The 13,033-nt window shown below is 56.7% G+C and overlaps 1 protein-coding gene across 1 annotated transcript; it reads left to right on the forward strand.

Annotated features, from left to right (window-relative positions):
• The first annotated feature begins 11,914 nt into the window (after positions 1 to 11,914).
• Positions 11,915 to 12,731, forward strand: LOC120105220 (zinc finger A20 and AN1 domain-containing stress-associated protein 11-like). Its single transcript, XM_039117480.1, has one exon. It carries the CDS (start codon positions 12,073 to 12,075, stop codon positions 12,544 to 12,546), a length of 474 nt encoding a protein of 157 aa, XP_038973408.1. The 5' UTR covers positions 11,915 to 12,072; the 3' UTR covers positions 12,547 to 12,731.
• Positions 12,732 to 13,033: the final 302 nt, after the last annotated feature.

A 13,033-nucleotide genomic window follows, 5' to 3' on the forward strand; every position in this document is an offset into this window, starting at 1 on the left:
AGAGAGGTGGGAGAAGGCTCAGCGGTCTGCCGACAGCGCCCGCAACCGAACCCGGTCTCTTGAAGCCAAACTGGGCGAATTGGAGTCAGCCTTGGAGAGGTCCCGCGCGAACGACCAAGAGCTCCGTTCGCGCCTGGAGGAAGCTGAGGCCGCTCGCACTGCTGCCGAGGCGGAGCATAAGGAGGCTCAGGCTAATCTGCTGAGGGTCTCCTCCGAGGCTGAAGACCGGATTGTGGCGAAGGTCTTGGAGGCTAAGGCTCAGATTACGGAGCGAGCAGAGGCGGCGCTGGCCGAGAAGAGTGCGGAGATCGGGCGCCAGGCGGTACAGGCTTATCGTCAGTCCGCTGAGTTCACCCGAGATATGTCGGAGGCGGTACGGGCCTATCGTCAGTCTGACGAGTTCGTCCGTGACGCGTCGGATGCGGGGTCCGAATCCTTCATCTTAGGCTTCGAGGAGGGCCTGGCCAGGGTGTCGGCTAAGTACCCCGAAGTTGACCTGAGTGGGATTTCCCTTCTCGACTCCTCTCCGGCGCCATCGCCTGCTGATTCTCCTACCGCCTCCCTACCCCCTGCGGACGAGCCCGACGCTCCCGACCCGGGGGTTCCTCCAAGCTGACCTCTTGTACCTTTCGTTGTCCTCTTTTTTTTGTATGTCGGCGTTTTGCCAAATTGTATGGGCCTTGGCCCTGAAACAATGAAAATTAATACAAGTCGAATGTTTCTTCATCTCGCTTTCGTCCTCCCCTTTTTTTTCTTTTTGACTCTTGGCAGCGTCTTGCCGACTCCTGACTCTCGAAGTTCTTCCGGCCCTAAGCCAGGCATCCGAGGGTTAGGCCTCAGGAAATTCTTCCGGCGCTAAGCCAGGCATCCGAGGGTTAGGCCTCAGGAAATTCTTCCGGCGCTAAGCCAGGCATCCGAGGGTTAGGCCTCAGGAAATTCTTCCGGCGCTAAGCCAGGCATCCGAGGGTTATGCCTCAGGAAATTCTTCCGGCACTAAGCCAGGCATCCGAGGGTTAGGCCTCAGAAAATTCTTCCGGCACTAAGCCAGGCATCCGAGGGTTAGGCCTCAGGAAATTCTTCCGGCACTAAGCCAGGCATCCGAGGGTTAGGCCTCAGGAAATTCTTCCGGCACTAAGCCAGGCATCCGAGGGTTAGGCCTCAGAAAATTCTTCCGGCGCTAAGCCAGGCATCCGAGGGTTAGGCCTCAGGAAATTCTTCCGGCACTAAGCCAGGCATCCGAGGGTTAGGCCTCAGGAAATTCTTCCGGCGCTAAGCCAGGCATCCGAGGGTTAGGCCTCAGGAAATTCTTCCGGCACTAAGCCAGGCATCCGAGGGTTAGGCCTCAGGAAATTCTTCCGGCACTAAGCCAGGCATCCGAGGGTTAGGCCTCAGAAAATTCCGCTCGTTGGTCGGCCAAGGCTGGCGCAAGCCGAGGCGACCGGTCGGGGCTTCAGGCTAGTCTGGTCCCGGGATGGTCATCGGGTTAGCCTGGCATCCGAGGGCCGAGCCTCGGGAGATTCCGCTCGTTGGTCAGCCAAGGCTGGCGCAAGCCAAGGCGACCGGTCGGGGCTTCAGGCTAGTCTGCTCCCGGGATGATCATCGGGTTAGCCTGGCATCCGAGGGCCGGGCCTCGGAAGATTCCGCTCGTTGGTCGGCCAAGGCTGGCGCAAGCCAAGGCGACCGGTCGGGGCTTCAGGCTAGTCTGCTCCCGGGATGATCATCGGGTTAGCCTGGCATCCGAGGGCCGGGCCTCGGGAGATTCCGCTCGTTGGTCGGCCAAGGCTGGCGCAAGCCAGGGCGACCGGTCGGGGCTTCAGGCTAGTCTGCTCCCGGGATGATCATCGGGTTAGCCTGGCATCCGAGGACCGAGCCTCGGGAGATTCCGCTCGTTGGTCGGCCAAGGCTGGCGCAAGCCAAGGCGACCGGTCGGGGCTTCAGGCTAGTCTGCTCCCGGGATGATCATCGGGTTAGCCTGGCATCCGAGGGCCGAGCCTCGGGAGATTCCGCTCGTTGGTCGGCCAAGGCTGGCGCAAGCCAAGGCGACCGGTCGGGGCTTCAGGCTAGTCTGCTCCCGGGATGATCATCGGGTTAGCCTGGCATCCGAGGGCCGAGCCTCGGGAGATTCCGCTCGTTGGTCGGCCAAGGCTGGCGCAAGCCAAGGCGACCGGTCGGGGCTTCAGGCTAGTCTGCTCCCGGGATGATCATCGGGTTAGCCTGGCATCCGAGGGCCGTGCCTCGGGAAATTCCGCTCGTTGGCCATGCGCCTGTCGCTTGCAGCCCGACGGGGTTTCTCCGTGGCCAGCTGCGATCGTGTTTCTCCTCTTCTCCAAGCGTTGCCTGGGGAACACCAGAAGGGCATTAAACGCTAATTGATGCGTTACCTGGGAAATCGGATCGCCAGTTGCTGCTTGCGAGGAGTGTCAGTTAAGCGGCCGCGATGCGCGCGTTCTTCGAGGCGGATGCGGCCTGGGCGCGAGCGGAGATATGTGGTCCTAGGGGTACGTGCCACCCGGAGTGTCCTGCACAAAGAATGCGGTTAAGGAGAATGACGCTTAGGAAATCGCGGGAAGATACGCCTCGAGAGCCAGAACGGCTCCGGATTCAATGCGTCCGCATTTATGGGAGCCACCCGCATCGGAACGACCGGGGGGCTGCAGTTTGGCTATAAATACAGGTGCAGGTGCGATGGAGTTTGCCAAGCCGGAGCTGTTCAAGTTGCCATGGATCGTGGACCTTCTCTCTGGCGCATGGCTGAGAGACTCCTGCCGAAGGAACGGGAGGCGCGCCCCTCGCGACTTTAGCCAACTAGCCGTTTCTTCTGGGATCAGCAAGGAGGGTCTCTCCGGCGGAACTCCGCTCTAGGCGTTTCATCCGGGATCACATCTCCCCTCCTTGAAGTTCAGCCTCCCGATTGAGCTCTGCACCAGACGCCTGATCCGGGACCGCGCCTCCATATGCTCTTCCCCTTTGTATTCCTTCTCTCCCCTAACAATGGGGAGGACCGGAATATCCCTTGGAGGTGGCGTTCCTCTGGAGGCAGCGGGAGCTTCGTCGGCGGCGGCTCCTCATCCTCTTCATGGGACGTGGATGGCGCCTCCGGTTGGAGGCAGTGTGGACTTCTCCTTCGTCCACTTCTTCTTCATCCGCGCCGGCTCTTCGTCTCTTTCGTGAGACGCCGATGGCGCCTCCGGTTGGAAGCACCCACTTCCGACGGGATTGCAACCGCTTCAGATGGAGGTTTCGGGATCCCAGATCTTCAGCTCCTCGGAGTCTCCACCTCTTCTTTACTTTCTTTACACCCTAATTCCCCCCTGGGAATTCCTTGTAATCACACGAGCACGCCGTTGTAACCAGAAATTATTGAAATGCAAAGCGTTATACATTTTTGAACTGTCTTTCCTGGCATCGTCGTTCTACTGGTAATACATCCGCAGGTTAGCGGAATTCCAGCTCCTTAGAATTTCTCGACCATCTAGGGCCTCCAGCTGGTAGGAGCCAGGTCGGTTTACCCAGCGAACCTTATATGGGCCTTCCCAATTTGGCGCTAGCTTCCCACCTTCCGCAGGTCGAGATGCTTTAGCTCGCCTTAGCACCAGATCTCCGATTCTGAAAAGCTTCGGTCGGACCTTGGAGTTGTAATATCGGGCCACCCTCCGCTGATACATCGCCATCCGAACCTGCGCCATTTCCCTCGCTTCTTCCAAGAGATCCAGGTTCCCTCGGAGTTGTTCCGAATTGGCCTCGGGTCGGTGCGCGGCCACCCGAGGTGAGGGGAGTCCGAGCTCCACGGGGACAACGGCTTCCGTGCCATAGGTTAGGCTGAAAGGCGTCTCCCCGGTAGGGGTCCGATGCGTGGTCCGATACGCCCAAAGGACATTCTCGAGTTCTTCGACCCAAGCTTGCCCCGTCCGACCGATTCGCGCTTTGATTCCTTGGAGGATTGTCCGATTTGTGACCTCGGCCTCGCCGTTGGTTTGGGGATGCGACACATATGTGAACGGATGCTCGATCCCGAACTCCTCGCAGAAGTCACGGAAATGCTTGTTGTCGAACTGTCGCCCATTATCCGAGATGAGGACCCGAGGTACCCCAAATCGGACAATGATGTTCTTCTTCACGAACTTCCGGACTTGCACCTCCGTGATAGTGGCCAGCGGCTCTGCCTCCACCCACTTGGTGAAGTAGTCGATTGCAACAATCAAAAATTTCCGCTGAGCTGAAGCGACGGGGAATGGTCCGAGGATATCCATTCCCCACTGGGCGAAGGGCCAGGGTGCAGTGATTGGCGCCAAGGGGACAGAAGGGACTCTCTGGACGTTGGCGTGGCGCTGGCAGGCGTCGCATTTCCGCACATGATCCTTTGAGTCCTCCAACAAGGTAGGCCAATAATAGCCTTGCCTCATGATCTTATGCGCCAAGGACCTAGCCCCCAGGTGCGATCCGCAGATGCCTTCGTGGACTTCGCTGAGGGCGTAGGCCGCTTCCGAGGGCGGAGGCACCTTAAGAGGGGGGCGGTGAACGAGGTCCGATACGGCCTCCCTTCATAGAGTACGTAGTGGGCGGACTTCATGACGAGTCGCCGAGCTTGATCTTCGTCCTCTGGGAGGATTCCTTCGGCGAGGTAGGCGACGAGCGGGTCCATCCAAGATGGCTCCGGATCAATCGCCATCACCGCTCCGGCCTCGCCGATGCTCGGGGCATCCAGGGTCTCCAGGTAGATCGCCCTCGACAAGTTGTGCGCGTCTGCGCCCACTAAGCGGGACAGCCTGTCGGCCCTGGCATTTTCGCTTCTCGGGACCTGCTGAATGTCAACACTGCCGAGGTCGGGAATGAGTGCTTGCACCTTCCAGACATAGCTCTGCATGGTCGGGCTCCGAGCCTCGAACTCCCCTCGGACCTGCCCGACCACCAGCTGGGAGTCGGTGAAGACCTTCAAACGCCGGATGCCGAGCTCCTTGGTGAGTTTGAGTCCTGTGACTAGGGCCTCGTATTCCGCCTCGTTGTTGGTCACTGAAAATCCGAACCTCAAGGCATACTCGGCTATCACTCCATCGGGACTGGTAAGGACCAGCCCGGCCCCTCCACCTTCGGGGTTCGACGACCCATCAATGTGAAGCGTCCAGATTGGGAGGTCGAGGCTGGGTGTTTCCGGCGGCCTAGGTTCCGCCTCCTGCACAGTGCACTCAGCGAGGAAGTCCGCGAGCACCTGGGCCTTGATGGCGGGTCGGGGCTGGTAGCGGATGTCGAACTCACCAAGTTCTACTGCCCACTTCACCAGCCGTCCCGCATTCTCAGGATTGCTGAGGATCTGCCGCAGTGGTTGATCGGTCAAGAGGGTGACAGGATGAGCCTGGAAATAGGGGCGAAGCCTCCTGGCCGCAGTGAGCAGCGCGAAGGCGATCTTTTCCGCCTTCGCATACCGCGTCTCGGCATCCCGTAGGACCCGGCTGATGTAGTACACAGGCTTCTGGAAGCTTTGCCTCTTCCCGAACTAGTACTGCGCTGACTGCGGTTGGGGAGACCGCCAGATAGAGGTAGAGCATCTCCCCCTCTTGCGGCTTGGACAGCAGGGGAGGAGACGCCAAGTACTCCTTGAGTTGGTCGAATGCCACTTGACATTCGGCCGTCCAAAGGAAGTCTTTCGGACGCTTCAACACCTTGAAGAACGGTTGGCAGCGTTCGGCCGATTTTGCCACAAATCGTCCGAGCGCGGCGACCCTTCCAGCGAGCTCCTGAACCTCCTTCACTTTGGTCGGAGGGGACATATCTTGGATGGCCTTGATTTTGTCAGGGTTGGCTTCGATCCCCCGCTGGTTGACAATGAAACCGAGGAACCTCCCGGCCGAAGCGCCAAAGGCGCACTTCGCTGGGTTCAGCTTCATGCGAAACTTCCGCAGGGTGGCAAAAGTCTCCTCCAGATCCGCGATGTGCTGGTCGGCATGGCGGCTCTTCACCAGCATATCGTCCACGTACACCTCCATGTTCCGGCCGATTTGCCCTTTGAAGATTTTGTTGACGAGGCGCTGGTAAGTGGCGCCAGCATTCTTCAGACCAAAGGGCATTACCTTGTAACAGTACAGCCCCCGGTCTGTTATAAAGGCAGTTTTCTCCTCGTCCTGTGGAGCCATCATTATTTGGTTGTAGCCGGAGAAGGCGTCCATGAAAGACAGCAGCTGATATCCGGAAGTCGCGTCGACTAGTTGGTCTATCCGTGGAAGCGGAAAGCTATCCTTGGGGCACGCCTTGTTCAGGTCGGTGTAGTCGACGCACATCCTCCACTTCCCGCTCGCCTTCCGGACAAGTACGACATTTGCCAGCCATTCGGGGTAGCTGACCTCCCTTATGAATCCTGCCTCCAAGAGCTTGTCTACCTCCTGGTCGACCACTCGGATCCGATCCGGGGCACAGTGTCTCTTCTTCTGCTTTACTGGTCGGTGGGTTGGGTCGACGTTGAGGGCGTGAGAAATGACCTCCGGGTCGATCCCAGGTACATCGGCCGCCGACCAGGCAAATACATCAGCATTGGCTCGGAGGAATTCCACTAACCTGAGCCGAGCTTCCGAGTCGAGGTTGGCACCGACCTGGACCGTACGGTCCGGGCGACCCTCCTCAAGGGGAACTTCGATCACACCCTCGGCCGGCTCCCCGTGCCGCAAAGCCACCTCGTCTCTGGCGTCAAGGGACTCGACGCTTAGGGCCTCCACGGGCTTCTTCCCTTTGAGAGTTGCTAGGAAACATTGCCGTGCGGTCGGTTGGTCACCTCGGACCTCTCCAATCCCGGCCGCCGTGGGGAACCGCATTAGCAAATGGTATGTAGAGACTACCGCGCGAAGGGCGTTCAGTCCGGGTCGTCCGAGGATAGCGTTGTAGGCCGAGGGAACACGGACGACCAAGAATCCGAGCCGCACCGTGGCTTCTGCGGGTGCAACGCCCGCAGTCACAGGCAGCTCAACGACACCTTCGGCCGAGATAGCGTCTCCAGTGAATCCTATGAGGGGGGTGGATGTTTTGTGCAACACTTGTCGGGACAAGCTCATCTTTTGGAAGGCCTCGTAAAACAAAATATCAGCTGAGCTTCCACTATCCACAAGAACACGCCTTACATCATAGTTCGCCATAGTGAGGGAGATCACCATGGCATCATCATGGGGGGTCTGAACCCCCTTTACATCCTCATCACAAAAAGTGATTACATTTCCGACCCGCTGCCTCTTCGCGACGGCCACCCCTGATGCTTCCACCGAGCCCCCTGCGTTCCTCACAGGCCGAGAGCAGCCCCCAGTGATGGTGTGGATCACGCCCGCGACGGGTCGATTCTGCTCCCGAGGCTCCTGAGGGGCCGGGTCGGCCGGCGCGGGTCTGCGGGGGGACGTCGGTCGTTTACATATCGACCGAGACGCCCTCGGCGGATGAGAGCCTCGATCTCGTCCCGAAGCTGGAAGCAGTCTTCGGTGTCGTGGCCGTGGTCTCGGTGGTACTCACAGTACGCTCGAGAGGGCCTCCTCCCAGGGATTTTCTTCATCTGCCTCGGGACCGGGAGGTTCTCCCGCCCCTTGACCTCCATAAGGATCTGGGCCCGGGGGGCCAGGAGTGGGGTGTACCGGTTGAAGCGTCGGTGCGGAGAACGAGGGCGTGGGGCGCCGTGGTTCCTCGCCGGTGACGGGCTTCTGCGCCGATGTTGAGGCGTCGGGCTCCTCCTCTGGGGTGCCTCTTTTCGCCTTTTCTTCCCGAGCTTTAGAGGGGCCTCGGCGGCCTCCTTGTTCCGGTGGGCGGCTGCCTCCTCGGCGTCTGCATACTGGTTCGCCCGAGACAACAGCTCCGGGAAGCTCCGCGGCAGGCGTTTGTCCAGGGAGAAGGTGAGTCTGCCCTTCCGGAAGCCACGCTTCAGGGCTGAGAGAGCCACCTCCTGGCTCAGGTTCCGGACCTCCAATGTAGCCTTGTTGAAGCGGGTAAGGTAATCCCGCAGGCTTTCTCCCTCGTTTTGCCGGACATCAAAGAGGGAGTCGGAAACCAATCGCCGCCGGCTACTGACGGCGAAATGGCTGATGAAGAGGCGAGTGAACTGGTCAAAGGACTGGATAGAGTCAGCCTCCAGGCCGGCGAACCACGCCCTGGCTGGGCCACGGAGGGTCGCCGGGAAGGCCTTGCAGAGGAGGGGATCTGATGCTCCATGGAGGAGCATAAGAGTCCTGAAACTCTCCACGTGATCCCGCGGGTCCGCCGCCCCGTCATAGGGCTCGATCGCCGGCATTTTGAATTCCGGCGGATTTGGGGTCCGCAGGATCCTCGAGGCAAGCGCCGGTTGGGAGGAGATCTCCAAGTCGGCGAAGAGATCTTTAGAGTGGCCCTTCAGGACCTGGAGTTGTCGGTGGAGATCGTCCACCCGCCGATCCAGGGAGCGCGACCGGTGGGTGGGAGACAAGGAGCACCGAGAGGGGGACCGACTGGAGCGCGGGTTCCTTGAGGACTGGGGGGTCTGGGAACGCGCCCGGGCCCGCCTCTTGTACCCCGCGCAGCTTCGATGGGACGGTCCCGGCAGAATGGACCGTGCTCGAGAATCTTCCTCGCGCCGGCGCTCCTCCCCATGGGAGAGGAAGGAGCGCGGGTTAAGGAGGACAGGTGAGCGCTCAGGGAGCAGCGGCTCCTGGGCCCGCTGCGACGCCCGAGACATCACACCCTGCAGGTTCTGCACTGCCTCCGCGAGGGTGCGGACCTGCTGGGCTAACTGGTCGAACTGAGCGGCTTCGACCATCTGAATCGGGGGTGGAACGGTTGAGTGTTGCTGAGAATGTGTTGGAGACGCAGCGGCCTCCCGGCCGGAGGCGCGAGAGGCCCCGCGACCGGAGGCATTGGAAGCTCCACGACCACCTCGCCGTGCCATTACGATCGCTCTGAGATCAGGCCCTCCTTCTAGCGCCAACTGTTGCTGGTGGTCCAAACCGAGAACGATTGACACAGCGGTGTGGACGGGGTTCCGTCTGAGTTGTCTTGGTTGGTGTTGGTTACGCTCCACCTTCCACCGGGAAACCTGCGAGCAAGCCTCGCACCACCACTGGGGTAGTGGGGGCCCTCCGACGATCAAGTCAGAGGAGATTGGAGGAGGAGGAGAAATGATAATAGCAAGCAAGAGAGTGCTCTGGAAGATATTGCTTACCCCCCCTTCTCCCCCCAGCCGCATATATACCTGGCTGGGGGGTCTCTCAGGGGGGTTTGTCATCGTGGGGCGCGATGGAGTGGCCACTGACATGGCCGTTACAGGGCGTCGTGGAGCAGCGCTGGGTACGGCCATGACAGGGCGTAGTGGAGTTCCGCTTTGTACGGCTGATACAGGAGATCGTGGAACAGCATCGGATACAGCCGTTGCAGGGAGTAGTGGAGCAGGAGGCCTCGGCGTGCCTCTGGGAAGCAGCCTGTCGTTATCAAGAGATCTCCGACTCGGGGTCGGAGTGCTGGATCAGGGGGCAGCCGACCCGGGGTCGGGCTGCGGTGCTGAGGATATCCGACTTGGGGTCGGATTGCTAGATTAAGGGGCAGCCGACTCGGGGTCGGGCCGCGAAGCCGAAGATGTCCGACTCGGGGCCGGACTGCTGGATCAAAGGACAGCCGTAGTCTTCATGGGCGCGCGTGCCGGTCACGTGGAGCATGGCGGCTTAGTTCCCCCGTAACAAAAATATAAAATATTGCATAAATTTTAAAATATATAAATAGTAATATAAATATAAATATTCAGAAAAATATATATTATATAATCTCTCATTACGACTCAATTGGTTGAGAGTTTGTACGCTGAACTCGAGCAGAGTTCAGAACCCAATTTATCAGGTTGTGTAAAATGATCGAAGTATGAGCTAGCATCATTTTTTTTTTTTGTTGTTTGTTGCTGCATGTAGTAGCATAAAAGTAAAAGGAAAATGCTAAGTGACTTGGGTGGTTTGTTCTTTCAATTCTACCATTTTTAGATTTTTTTTGTCAAAAAACTCACATTTCACTGACTCTTAAGAAAAAAAAGATATATAGTGATGTTGCAACATCTCTCTCTCTGTAAATGCTAAATAGGTTATGGAATAACTATGGCATAGTTTCAAGCTAAACATATACACGAGGACATATTACTATATGCATTATGTTTCTGAACACGGGTAAACACACTAATCTATAAATGAAGTAGGGCCATCTACATATAGAAATCAATCTATGTACTCTAATAAAATGTTGGTCAGACCATGTCACACCACTTATTATATTGTTTAGTTTCAAATGAGATATAGATAAGTAGCTCTCCTCATGCCACGTTTTTTTGGTGTTTTTAAGCTGGATTCAGTCTACTATGGATCACGAAGAATCCAAATTCCACGTACAAAAAAATTGGAGAATTACAGATCAATCACTCATCATCACCTCCGTATCCATGGATTAAAAACGTGCGACTGAACGGGACAAAACGCATGCGACTAGATCCTGAAGAGGATCTAAACTTATCATAAACGGGACGGCGTCTCCACCGTTGAACCGCCCGCCGAGTTTTCTTCTCGCTCAAGAATAACCGAGGGCGCGTGTCAATTCATGGTCGCGGCCGTACGGGATCTCTTCAGCTGGACTGGGCCGAACGCGCCACACCGTACAGCCCGCCGCTCTCTCGGATGCTTGTGGGTGCCTCCGGTTTTTGGAGGGCGCGTGGCACTTGATGATTAGTTTGAAGGGAATGTCTGGTGTTCGGGAAGGTTAGGGGATAAATGGGTTGGCGCCAGCTGGATGGCACGACAACGGGCTGCCCGTGCGACACGTTGGATTGACGGCTGCGCCACGGCATCGTCGGACGGCGACAAAGTCGGTCTCCGGACGTCCACGCGGCCCCGTGATTGATAAAATATAAAAGCTAGCGGCGGTCAGATTGGGCGGCCGAGTGGCTAGGGGTAGTTCGGAGCTCCCAAATTTACGGAATTGCCCTCACCGGATTTCTCCGGTTGAGGTGGTGTACGGATTTGTCGTTCCATCAGAACTGCTCATTCTCTGGCTATCTTGTCTTGTCCGCCGGACGGCAGCCCAGCGGCCTCTGCATCTTGATGTCGACTTGTAACGGAAAGGCATTCCTCTTTTTTTTTTCCCTTGTTTTTTTTCAAAATGACGGTTTTTCTTTGCTGCATAGCAGCTACTATGTAAGTGATCAAAATTTTATGCAACATTAACTGGCTTGAATAATTTTAAATCACATGTTTGTGTTTGAAAATTGGAATGAGATATCACATCAAAAATGGATAGCCATTCTATAGAAAAAGTTCTACTCCGTAAAATTGACCAACCCCTCGCTATTTATATCTTTTTTGAATAGCATAAAAAAGCATGGCAGCTTATAAGAAAGTATGGCAATGCTATGAATTATAAACTTTTTTTCAAATAATTATTTTTTTTTCCTAGAAAGCCAACAAATATGTGCCATCTTGAAGTCCAATTACAAAATAATATTTAAAATTAAAATTTATAAATATTAATTAATCCTCTCAGCTTTTCTATATGAGAAAATAATTTTTTTATTTCTATAAATAAAAAATAGGGTTGGAGGTATACTACTTTTCTCACGAAGAAGGAAGCCGTGCGACATTCCTACCGTGATTATTTTCTTGCTAAATATTACGGTCGCCGATGCATCTTATAACCTCGCTCACGAGTCACGTCGGCTCAGAGGCCGCATCGGCCGGCGGTTTGCATCCGGGTCCACCATCGTCGGCGGCACACCCGATATTTTCCGATTCAATAGTATTATATTATATAAATATCTCACGGACAATTTTGCCACCACAATACCGACATGATGTCGTGCAGGGGCGATTTCGTAAAATAAGCGCCCAATACAGGGCCAATTTCGGGATCGGACCGCGTTCCCATGGGGCTCCTTTTCCTTGCCATGACCTTCGACCCCCTCTCCCCCCACGCGGCCACCCCTTGAAAAACCCCTCTCCATCCCCTCTTCTCCTCTCCACGGCCCGCTCAAAGCCCCTCTCCTCTCGCGTTCACAGATCCTTCAATCCTCCCGAAACCCTGACCCTAACCCCAGCGAGCAATCGAAGACGAGAAATGGCCCAGAGAGAGAAGGAGCTCCAGGTCCCGGAGACCCTCACCCTCTGCGTCAACAACTGCGGCTTCTACGGCAACCCCGCCACCAACAACATGTGCCAAGCCTGCTTCCAGGCTGCCGGATTCGCCTCCCCCTCGCCGCCCTCCCGCTCCAGCCACGAGAAAGCTAGCTCCGCCCCGGCTCGGTCGCTGGATCCGGCGGCGGAAGCAGGGAGGGAAGGTGCGGAGGGGCCGGCGGGCAAGGCTGATGCTGCCGCCGCGGTGGTGTCGCCGGCGAGGCGGGTGAGCCGGTGCGCGGGTTGCCGGAAGAGGGTGGGGCTTACGGGGTTCCGGTGCCGGTGCGGTAAGCTGTTCTGCGCGCAGCACCGGTACTCGGACCGCCACGACTGCAGCTTCGACTACAAGGCAGCCGGCCGGGAAGCCATCGCCCGGGAGAACCCTGTCGTCCGAGCCGCCAAGATCGTCAAGATTTGAGGTGCTGATGTGGGGAAGAAAATTCCCCCTTTTATTATACCTTCTTCTTCGGTCAGATCTCTTCTATTTGGTAAAAATGGTGTCATGGGGAAATCTCCGATATCGGAGAGACAAAGCCTGTTCCTTTTTTTTTTAATCAAATATATACAGATTAAAAAGAAAAAAACTCATCTGGATCTTGGATTAAATTTTCGAATTTCTCGTACTTCAGTTTTTTTTTTTCTCTCGAACTTGGGTTGGCGATAAGTATGCTGTAAGCATGATTGCACGAATCACGAGGTGGGAAATGAGATTTCGTGGCGATCAGCCCGACGTCAAAATCGCGATACGGCGGGCCACGCAGCACGTTTACGGTTTGAGAACGTGGGATATGGGGTGCGGTGGGCCGGCCTTGGAACGGACGGTCCGCCATCGTTGGACGAATGGACGGTGGTCCTTCGTCAATCTCAAAGCGCAGTTGTTTCTTGACCGCATCCGTGAACATGGG

Source organism: Phoenix dactylifera, unplaced genomic scaffold (assembly GCF_009389715.1).
Source record: "Phoenix dactylifera cultivar Barhee BC4 unplaced genomic scaffold, palm_55x_up_171113_PBpolish2nd_filt_p 000237F, whole genome shotgun sequence".
Classification (NCBI taxonomy): domain Eukaryota; kingdom Viridiplantae; phylum Streptophyta; class Magnoliopsida; order Arecales; family Arecaceae; genus Phoenix; species Phoenix dactylifera.

Bases quoted from the DNA above. Each gene is read 5' to 3' on its own strand.
- LOC120105220 (XM_039117480.1), top strand. From the start codon at position 12,073: ATGGCCCAGAGAGAGAAGGAGCTCCAGGTCCCGGAGACCCTCACCCTC.